Consider the following 12,095-nt stretch of genomic DNA (forward strand, 5'->3'; position numbering starts at 1 on the left):
AAATTGATGTTTAAATTGATTTTGTTGTAAATTTACCACAAAACTTAGTTACAATCAGGATTGTGAGATGGGGAACAAACCTTGAATACCAAAGTAAATTTTATACTTTAAAATTCATGTTCTTTATCTTCTGAATGTAGAAAAAACGCACTTTATTATTTTTGCTTAATTCTCTCTCTCTCTCTCTCTCTCATACACACACACACACACACACACACACACACAGAGACACACACAAGGCAAGTGCATTTGTGGAATATCACTAAATGTCTCTAAGAGGGGATTTAAATGAAATATTCTCCCTTCCGAGATCAGACGAGATCGGGCATGTTCAGGGTGGTATGACTGTAGTAAATAAAATATTCTGACTCTCGAAATCAGGATACTTGTAGATGGGAACTATAATATGGAAATGCTGATGTTCCCATTTGGGTCCTCTTATTATCTTGCATTTATTGTGACTTACTTTTTAGTTCTAAAGGGGCCAGGAGTTTGGATTTTAGAGTTAGAATATTATCATTATCTCTAAAACCAACAATCTACAACATCATCATCAATTGGTAACTCATGAGACAGATTTTCCCAGTGGCTAATCTACTGCTTTGGAGATGTAAATGTGGAAATCAAGATGTCCTGCCAGTTCTAAGCTCCAAGCCACATCATTTGGAGCGGATGGAAACTTTATAGCAGAGCTTTGAAGGAGAAAAAACATTAAAAAATGTTTCATTATTAGAATGACATTCTTGATGATGGGATGAAAGGGATGGTTATAAGGCATGCCTACGGAGGGCCAGGCACAAATCTACTTAATGACCTTTATATGGTTCCTTTTAATCTTCAAGACAACCTTATGAGATAGACAAAATTCCTGTTTTGCAGATGAGGAAACCACAGGTCACAAGAAGTTAAATAACTACCCCCAGGTCACAGGTAGTAAATCTAATTCTAAAACCCAAGTTCTTTCCACTTTACCACACTGCTGCTAACCAGTGAGAACAGCTGCATTTCTTAACATATGTGCCAGGCACTATGGTAAGTCCTTCGCATATATTATCATAGTAGCCACTTCTTATGAATGAGAAAATCAAGAATTACAGTGGCTGAATAACTTGCCCAAGGTCACCAACTAATAAGTGACAAGTGAAGGCTTTAAATACCAGCTCACTTGTGTCTGACCACTATGCTATATTGCTTTCAGTGGGTGCATTGAGGATATGCTAGATTGGACCTCATAAAACCAAACCTTGCAAAAGCCTCATTGAATATTCCTCTTTCTTTCTTTGGTGCTTCTGTTCACATAAAATCACTTTCCTTCTCTTCCATTCTATCTCCTATTTCTGGAAATGCATCGATAACTCATGTCCTCACTTGCTTGCAGCCAATCATTTTCATTTTAAAGACATTTAGTACAGCCCCAAATTTGATTTTTGAAAAATATTATTTGAAAACTACTCTTTGCTGGGTGCAGTGGCTCACACCTATAATCCCAGCACTCTGGGAGGCCGAAGTTGAAGGATTGCTCAAGGCCAGGAGTTTGAGGCTAGCCTGGGCAACATAGCAAGATCCCATCTCTACAAAAAATTAAAAATTAGCCAAGCATGGTGGCTGGTGCCTCAGTGCCCCTACTCAGGAGGCTAAGGCAGGAGTAGTGCTTGAGCCCAGGAGTTTGAGGTTACAGTGAGCTATGATCATGCCACTGTACTCTAGCCTGGGCAACAGCCTTCTGAGTGACCTGAAATATCATCAATACTTTGTAACATTTCACTGCTGCTTCTTTTCTTCCATATCTCATAGTAATTTTTTCTTATTATTTATTAAATAACTTAAATGATGAAAACAATTCCGTGATACCAGAATGTAAAATAACAGAGTTGTTTATTTAAAGCATTTCTGTGCAACTTGTGAGCTACTGTTTTTCTTCTGTTCTGCCAAATTAATATTGGATCAATTGGCCAATCTTTCCATTTAGCTTTACAAATATTGACAATTTTACCACGGTAATAGAAGGACAAAGTTTATTTTCACTTTTAAATTAAAGTAAATGATTGGCATGACATTAAGATTATAACTCTGAAAATGCTAACTAAAATATTAAAACTAGAGCAAATTAATTCTGAAATTCCCTGGGTTATAGATATCATTCACTAAATCATAATTTTACAATAGAAGCACCGATGTTACTGAAACCAACTCTCTAACATTTTCACTACATAAACACGTTTTTTGTTTTAAGACAATGTGATAAGTTTCCACTTTGCCATTGCATTAATGTGGATACGGCCATTTAATTTTAGCTGGCAGCAAAGCGCAAGTGTGCAAATTAGGGATTGGGTCTACTCCAACCTGAGCAGACTTCTTTGGCTCAGGACTAAAGACAATTCTTGGAGCCTTCTTAGCTCTAAAAGAGGCTATTTCGTCCAATTAAAAAGGCTGTACTCTCTCTCTGTGCTACATCCTTTTATCAAAAGGTTAACTTTTTAAAGAATGCTCTTTTTATTTTCCTGGTTTGGCATTAGCGAGACAGTGACCATTAATGTAAGAAAACCTGATGACTAGTAAATTCTACCTTCTTAACATCTCTTAGCTCCATTCCCCACCTCCAACCTACCCTTTATGGAATGTCCTAAAAGGAGTTTCTAAAATTTAAAGTTCAGCCTGTCCATTCACTTAAATTCCTTCAGCGACACTCGCCCCTTTTGCACGAGTGCACACACACGCACAGCTTTTGGAATAACATTTGAACTCCTTAGCTTGGTATTCCAGACCCTTCAGGAACTAGCTCTTGCCTAACTTGCTTCCTAGCACCTACCTCCTCACACTTCATGCCAACGCAACTGCCTCCTGGTGGAAGGAACTGTCTCCAAGATCTCTTTTTTCTTTAAAGAGACAAGATCTGGCTCTGTTGCCCACACAGGAGTGCAGTGGCACAATCATAGCTCACCGTAACCTCGAATTGCTGGGCTCAAGTGATTCTCCTGCCTCACCCTCCTGAGTAGCTGGGACTACAGACATGCACCACCATGCCCAGCTAATTTTTTGTAGAGTCAGGGTCTTGCTATATTGCCCAGGCTGGTTTTGAACTCCTGGCCTCAAGTGATCCTCCTGCCTCAGCCTCCCAAAGTGCTGGGATTACAGGTGTGAGCCACTGTACCTGGCCTGTCTCCAAGATCTTAGCCTTAGGAAGTATGACAGAACCAACTGTGCCTCCATTTCAATGCACCAGCCTACTAGCCTAAGGGATTCTCTTCTACTCCTTTCCTCCTCCCAAAGCTAATGTCTACACCAGTGGAAGTAGACTTCTTTTAGCACTAGAGAAGCATAGATGGGCAGAGCCCACCAACTTTTGTACAATGTCAGGAGGGTCACAGACCCTGAGCCAGTTCATTGACCCCAGATTAAGATCTTCGGCTTGAGGTCCTCTCCAGGGTGTGCCCCTCAATCACTCCTGCTGTCCCCAAAATGTGCAACCCCTCCTCTTCCAACCTCCTGGAATATATAATCTCAACCATAGTCTTTAGTCTTCCTTCCAATTACCTTTTCCAATCCTAGCTAACCCAGGGACTGGCACACAATATACACTCAATCAGTGTTGGTTCATTAAGCAGTCCTCTGTGAGCTTGAAATTCTAGAGAAACTGCCCTCATGGAGGAAATCCATGATCTTCCCCAAGTCAGATGCAGGGAGAGGGCTGAACTCTGCCTTATGTAACAAAGCGACTTCACGGGATTGTCTCCAAAGCTTTGGAATTCTCCATCCTCTTGATTCCCACAGCATTACACTGTCAGACCTATCTCTATTCTGAGGCCCCGTCTCAGACCTCTTTGCTACCATCTCCTTCTTCTCCACTTTCTCTCATCTCTTTGTTCCCTAAAAACCTGGTCTTGGAAATTTTTCCACACTCAAAAATCCCAAGTCTATCTCCAGCCCTAAACTACAAAACTTCCATTTCATTATGTACTAGACAATTTATGGCTACCTCATCTGTATGTTAAAAACAAAACATTTTTCTACCAAACCAGCTCCTCCTCCATACTTTCCTATTTAGGTTTGCATCCGGTGTTTGGGTTTCATCCAGGGTTATTTCCATCCAGTGTTGTCAATGCCTCATGTAAAATCCCGGATTTTCCATTTCTATTTGCACTGCCCACATCCCAGGCCCAGCTTCCTACAAGCAGCCTCTTCAAACAAACAAAACACTTTAATTACTGTAAACCAGGCACTATCCTAAGTCCTTTATATACATTCTCCACTTTAATCTTTATATTAATACTTGTGAGTTTGTATCATTCTGATGTCCACTTTCCAACATAAGAAAACTGAGGTTTAATCTCACCGAAGATTAAGTAATTTACTCAGACTGTACTGTCAGAGGTGATGTCATGATTTGATTCTAGAACGTCCAATGCCGGAACCCACTAAGCTGCCTTTTCCAGAGCACCCCAGTGCCTCTCTCGTGTCTTATTCAATGTGTCCTGTGCATCTCTGCTGCCCCAAAAATGCTCCTTTAACAGGGCACCATTTTATTAGTCTCCTGCTCAAGGAGGAAAGAGACCGAATATGTAAGTCAGAACTGTTTACTTTCCTGATCTTACTTTCTTATATTGTCATAAATTAAAATTCCAACTTGTTCTGATAAACACTTGGCACTGACTGTTTGCTAACATGGAGCCTCTTATTTCCTGCCCTAAGCTGAACCTCATTCTCCACCACAAAGCCCAGAGCTCAAAGCACATAGCTCAATATTCTACGTGACAGACATTACTGTGGCAGTATGTAACCACAACTGTAGCAAAAATAAAGTTAACATTCTGAGCAAATTTGGAGGCATACCCACGAAGATTCAGATACATCAGGGTTCAAAACTGGGGTGTATCTATAATGTGTGTTCAAGGTCATTATATAAAAAGGACACACAAAAATATTGAGAAGTGTGACTTGAATAAATTATCTTTTAAAAATTGATGTATTAATAAATGATTTTTCTATTCTGCAGTGACCAAAAATGAAGAAGTAAAAATAATTATGGTGAAACACTACAGAATAGGGTTAGATGAAAAATATGAAGTAACAAAAAAGTGGTCTTTGAATGATCTGCGGATGATTGATGGAAAAGAAGCAGATACTGTAAGTGTTACATTTTATAAGGTGATACAGAAGCAATACACTGGAGATCTTTATGTTCAATATCCTGCTTCATATATTCTTGGCATGTACTCAGTGTTGAGATGACATTATATGCTTCTTAAGTGGTGTGGTTTAACCTACTGGGATGATCTACTGGTTTTTGGTTCTGTTTTTATGAGTTTAAATTAGAATTTTTTCTATTAAATTTAAAGGCATCTTTCCCAAGGGCTTCTTACCAGGTTTTTTTTTTTGAGACAGAGTCTCACTCTGTTGTCCTGGCTAGAGTGAGTGCCGTGGCGTCAGCCTAGCTCACAGCAACCTCAAACTCCTGGGCTCAAGAAATCCTACTGCCTCAGCCTCCCAAGTAGCTGGAACTACAGGCATGCACCACCATGCCCGGCTAATTTTTTCTATATATTTTTAGTTGTCCAGATAATTTCTTTCTATTTTTTTAGTAGAGACAGGGTCTCGCTCTTGCTCAGGCTGGTCTCAAACTCCTGAGCTCAAAAGATCTGCCCGCCTCAGCCTCCCAGAGTGCTAGGATTACAGGCGCGGGCCACCACGCCTGGCCCTCTTATCAGGTTTAACACAATCTACTAGTCAATGCTGAAACTTTAAATGCCATTTTTCCAAATATATGATGCTTCCACGATCACCCTCTCCTCACCCCCTATTTCTTCCATGTTTTGGGAATTCTTTCCCTCATCTTCAAATTTTACTGTCATCAAGCCCAATTCATCCTCCGGAAGGATTATATAACTCTTGGAAATCCTATAATTTTAGGGTTGAAAGGGGAGAAAGAGTGGATACTACAATCTCCCACTTGACCACTTGACAAGTGATTTTCCCAGTCTGTCCTTGAACTCTTCTGTTGTTAGAGAACTCATTCCTCCCTTGAACTTTGTACATCCACAATGCTTAAGTACTGACTCCTGAGGCTTGGAATGTCTAATCTCCTCCATCTTTTACCCAGATTTCCACCCCCATATACCCACTGCAGTATGGATATACATGTATTGTAGCCACAATCCTATAGACTGAAATTGTTGAGTTATTCCATATCCCCTCTGGATGGAAAGCTCCTTCAAAACTGGGATCATGGCTGGGTGTGGTGGCTCATGCCTGTAATCCTAGCAATCTGGGAGGCCAAAGCGGAAGGATTACTTGAGGCCAAGAGCTCAAGGCCAGCCTGAGCAAGAGTGAGACCCTGTCTCTACTGAAAACAGAAAAAATTAGCCAGGTGTGGAGGTACAGGCCTGTAGTCCCAGCTACTTGGGAGGCTGAGGCAGGAGGATCCCTTGAGCCCAGGAATTTGAGGTTGCTGTCAGCTCAGCTGATGCCATGGCACTCTAGCCCGGGGAACAGAGTGAGACTCGATCTCAAAGAAAAACAAAAAAAGCTGGGATCATGATTTTTCATCCTTTATCATAGCCTTCTGCCTGATAGATATTAGGCAGTCAATAAATATTTGTGGTTTTAGTGTTTAATGAATTAGAACTTAAGCTCATTTATTCTTTTTTTTTTTTTTTTTGAGACAGAGTCTCACTCTTTTGCCCCAGCTAGAGTGCCGTGGCGTCAGCCTAGCTCACAGCATCCTCAAATTCCTGGGCTCAAGCAATCCTTCTGCCTCAGCCTCCCAAGTAGCTGGGACTACAGGCATGTGCCACCATGCCCAGCTAATTTTCTCTATATATTTTTAGTTGTCTGATTAATTTCTTTCTATTTTTAGTAGAGACGGGGTCTCGCTCTTGCTCAGGCTGGTCTCGAACTCCTGAGCTCAAACAATCCGCCCGCCTCGGCCTCCCAGAGTGCTAGGATTACAGGCGTGAGCCACCACGCCCGGCCAAGCTCATTTATTCTTAATCCTAGTAAATACCATATTCTTAATTTGGCCTATTATGCCAACCTTTTAAATCTTCTAATATCTTGATATTTTAATATTACTATAGTGTGATACAGAGTAATGAGTATAACGTTTAGGCCTTCATCCAGGTCAACAGTAAAAGTGATGAAGCAGACAGAGCCAAGTACGTAGCTCGAGATCATTGACGGTTATCATTACTACTATTGGTACTGTTACCTGCTACCATCCCACACTTAGTAAACCCTTATGAGGGCCAAGCTAAGTCCCTTCCATATATTCCATATATAATTTTACAGAATCATCACAAAACCTTATGAATTAGATGCTATTAATACTCCTGTTTTACAGATGAAGAAAATGAGACTTAAAAAGATTGCCTTGCCCAAGGTCACATAGCTATTAAGTGGTAAAGTTAGACTTTATCCAGAAATCTATTAATTTCCCTTCATTGGATCAGTTCTTTACCACCTCTACAAATTCATATATTGATTCATTCCTCCATTCATTCATTTATTGAGGATTTATGCTATACCAGGCCCTACTAGGCTCTGAGGATACAGTGGAGAATTAGATAGCCATAGGCACTTAATTCTGCCTCAATTAATTAATATTTAACCTGAATATCTAAATTTTGTTCTTTACTAAAATAAATACATACTATCTGTTATTACCTTGATTTATCACCTAGGAATCCTTTTTTAAAAAATCAGTGTGTTTGTCTTGACTTCTTGGTGAAAGAATGCTGGATTCTATTGCTTTGTTACCCAAGTATTCACATAACATTTTTCTGACCATATATTCTACCTAAATGTTTCACACTTAGGAAATGGTTAAATACATCATTGCATATTCATATGATGGAATATTATACAGCCATTATAAAACATGTTTCCAAAAGAATACCTCAGTATTCAATTCAGCTATTTAATAAGTTTCTTAAAAATTAGCTAAATATAAAACTCTTATAAAATATTATGTTAATTTTACATATTTAGTCTATCATATTGCTAAAATCTGAATCTTAAATCTTAACACAAAAATTACACATAAGCATATATGTGTATATATACATGTATGTATAAAACAAACCAGTACTTAGTTATCTCTGCGTGATGAGGTTATAAATTTTTCAATTATCATTTTCTTTCTTTTTTCTTTTCTGAACTTGCCAAATTTTTATAATGCATTAAATTTTATCAGAAATCTATATCAAGTTCACTAATCTAGTTTCAGGAATTAACTCTCCCCACCTAATTTTTGGCCCATTTTTCTTTTCTTTTTCCTCAAGTTATCAAATATTACTCACGTCATACTTATTTTCTACAAGTTTGGTCAATGCCTGGGGATGCGTTCATCAAGCCTGTCAACAATCCCATTTCAAGCAGCTAGCTGTGCTCTATTTTTTCCTCATCTTTCTTGGCCTTTAATTCCATTCCAACATTGTTGACTCTTCCCTTTTCAATTTGAAGATTATTATCCTTGATAGTAAACTAGACACAAAAGAGAAGATGAGTATTTCTGTTTTTCTCATCACTTTAGGACCTAAAATATTAAATTGCCAGAAGAAAAACTATAATATTCAAAAGCTCCTTTAAAGATTTCTTTCCTATGGGTGAAGTAAAAATATCCTGGCTGTTCTGGGAATTCCACTTCTCTGTCTTTGAATTGAATCCTCGGAAGTCAGCATTTATTATATTTTTCTCAATAGCAATGATACAGTTTTCAATAGAGAAATTTCAAGCCAGAAAGCTGTCAACTTTAAAATAGAATGGAATTGAAATTGAAGTCAATTTATAAAGCAGAAATCAAGATGACCTGGGATTTGGAGACTGACTGGTGCAACAAGAGACAGGGTGATGTAGCAAAAATTGGGGTTGGACTGATTGAAATCTTGGTTTTTCTCCTGGCTCTGCCAGTGACTAAATGTGCCAATGACCTGGACTTCACCTCTCTGGAAACTACTGTATTATCCCAGCTAAAAACAAGAGATCACTAAATGATCTGTGAGGTTCCTTCTATTAAAAGAGAGACAGACAGACAGACTTGTATTCTATGTGCATGCATGCTCAGGCTTCAATTATTAGGCTAAAGGAAAAGATTAATCCTCTACAAGAATTTCAAAGACATAAGTAGTATTTTCCACCTGATGAGGAACAAATATTTGGGAGCAAAAATACCATAAGGAGCATGATTAGTATCTGGTGATGGAATGGGTGTGATTTCCTTTTATGGAGATTCTTGGCCGAATTGTCTTTGAAGCTGCAGTTATGACAGCTAGAAAAATTTGCAAGAGTGACTAGGGGACTGCTGTGTTTAAAATCACATCACCCTTGTACATTCTTTTTTAAAAGCATTGTTAGGTTTTATTTTCAAGTTTTTTTAACGATGTAGAACAAGGTGGTATTAATACCAATATTATAATCTTTAGAGGCAGATCTAAGAAAGGGAATTATTAAGCTTCACACTAATTTATATGAGTCTCATGTAAATTTCAGAGCAACCCTATCTAAAACAAGAAGAAAAATGAGAGTCAGATTAGATAAGTACTTTGCCCATGGTTCTATTACACAGTCAAAATGGTTGTCTAATATCAAAACCCACGGTTTTTCCCCCTCTTCCTGCAAGAATTTTCTTATTTGAAAAAGAAGTTGCAAATATTTAAGTTGCTTGTATATAATATTTACATATTAAATGCTAACGAATTATTAATACTTCTGTTAGGTTTGGTCCCTCTCTGCCTCTTTGTCATTTAGGGCAGTGTTTACCTCCACTTCTCCTTTCAGAGGACTACTTCGGATCAGTTCAACACATTTGTTGAGAACTTAGTAGTTTCCATGGATAGGCACTAGGAACATGAAGATAAATAATGCAAAATCTCTTCCCTAAAGGAGAGGTAGAAGTTAGGCAGATAATGAATGTGGAAGCATTCTGTAAACAATGCAAAGCATTGTTGTTACTGCTATTAATAACAGTAGCAATTATTATTTTAACATGTCGGACCTAGATTAGATTTGATGTCCCCTTTTTCTTGAAACATTTCCACTAGAAATATAGCAACAGACTAGAGGCAGTCTTTAGTAATTTGTCAGTCTCAGTCATTGAATTAATGGTTCTTGCTATTACCTTCAAAAGTAATTCCTTGTTATTAACTTCAAAGACAGCAAGTTGGTGATCTGTAGCATGCTAATGTCTAATTAGCCATCCTATATTTCTTTCTTCTACTTTTGAAATAGTGCAAAGAACCAACCTCCTACTAAACAAAGGGAGAAACCTTTTCTCCCCTCCAGAAGTCTGTGAGTGGGTTTATTCTCTTCTTTAATCCCTATTCATACTCTCAAATTCACTGCATTGGGAAGACTTGATAATTGGACACTCTGAGGCACACTTTATTTGTGTAATTGAAAAGACATGGGTGTTTCAAAAATCTTGTTGATTTTTTAGAAGCAATATTTGAAACAGGTAGCTTTGGAAAACTCATTTGTAGATTTTAGAAATATGTTTGATACTGATACTTTACATTCAATAAACATATCCAAACGAATATGAGAGAATTCAGGAAACCTAGCTACTTTCTTGGCTACAAACTAAATCATGTCTCTCTTTCTCTTCTAGGACAATCCATTTTTTGATCTGCACTTCAAGAAAGTGTACAGTTTGGAAGCATATAGCTGTGCTTCTAAATATGCCTTTGCTCGAACAGTAAATAAGCTGAATCATGCATATCTTAAGAAGGACTTACAGATTGTGAACTTTGATTCTACTTACATTAATGATGATTCCATTTGGTCCTCCAACAACAAGGATTGCTTGGTCCTTATGAGAATATGCTTTTATGCTTTCAATCTTGTGTGCTTGTCCCTATGTCCCTTGCCACTCTAAAGATGTATACCACATTCCTTCATCAGTGTCCTATGAAAATGATTCCCCAAGTAAATATTGATAGTCATAATTTTTTCCATACATCAGTGACTATTATTTATATGAAAATAAAGTAATGCTTTGTGAATTGCAGTGAAATGTATTTTAATTCAATCATTCAACATTTGGGACTTTTTGCCAATATGTTTCTTGGTAACTTTGGAAGGAGTTTGATGGTTTTGACTAAATTAGTATTCTGCTGAAGAATAGCAAAAAGAACCATAAAAGACCTAAATATACAGAAAAACATCCTGTGTTCATGGATAAGGATACTTAATATCATCAAGATGGCAATACCAACCAAAATGATCTGCAGATTCAATGTAATTCCTACCAAAATGCCAACAGCCTTTGCTGCAGAAATGGAAAAATCAATTCTCAAAATTCATATGGAATTTCAAGGTACATCAAGTAGCTAAAGAATCTTGAAAAAATCAGTACAAAGTTGTAGGACTCACACTTCTTGATTTCAAAACTTACTACAAAGCTACAGTAATCAAAACAGTATGGTACCTGCATAAGAACAGACCTATAAATCAATGGAACAGAATTGAGAGTTCCAAAATAAACTCATACATGCATGGTCAACTGATTTTTGACAAGGGTACCAAGTCCATTCAAAAAGGAAAGAATAATCTCTTCAATAAATAGTCCTGGGATAATTGGATACCCACATACAAAAGACTGAAGTTAGACCTCACACCATATGCAAAAATTAACTCAAACTGGACTGACAACCTAAATATAAAAACTAAAAACATAAAACTTGAAGAGCAAAACATAGGGATAAATCTGAAGGACCTTCAGTTTGGCAATAAATTCTTGTGACATCAAAAGCATAAGCAAAAAAAAGATAAATTGAAGTTCATTACACTTAAAAACTTTTTACATCAAAGGACATTATCAAGAAAGTGAAAAACAAACCTACAAAATGGGAGAAAATATTTGCAAATCATATATTTCATAAAGGTTTGATACCCAGACTATATAAAGAATTTCTACAACTCAGTAACAAAAAGACAAACAACCCAATTAAAAAATGAGCAAAGGACTTGAATAGACATTTCTCCAAAGAAGATATACAAATGGCCAATAAGCACAAGAAAAGATGTTCAATGTCTTAGCCATTAGGCAAATACAAATCAAAACCACAATGAGATAGCAATTCACACCTACTAAGGATGACTAT

At 37.6% G+C, this 12,095-nt stretch overlaps 1 protein-coding gene across 1 annotated transcript in view; it reads left to right on the forward strand.

Annotated features, from left to right (window-relative positions):
- Positions 1-10,867, forward strand: part of LOC105807670 (exocyst complex component 1-like) — a 14,726-nt gene extending 3,859 nt beyond the window's left edge. Inside the window, exons 2-3 of the mRNA XM_012641094.1 lie at positions 4,994-5,124; positions 10,601-10,867. Coding sequence (XP_012496548.1) covers positions 4,994-5,124; positions 10,601-10,867 — 398 coding nt within the window. The remainder of the gene's footprint in view (positions 1-4,993; positions 5,125-10,600) is intronic.
- The last annotated feature ends 1,228 nt before the right edge of the window (positions 10,868-12,095 follow it).

This window comes from Propithecus coquereli, unplaced genomic scaffold (genome assembly GCF_000956105.1).
Source record: "Propithecus coquereli isolate 6110/MARCELLA unplaced genomic scaffold, Pcoq_1.0 Scaffold162, whole genome shotgun sequence".
Lineage (NCBI taxonomy): Eukaryota > Metazoa > Chordata > Mammalia > Primates > Indriidae > Propithecus > Propithecus coquereli.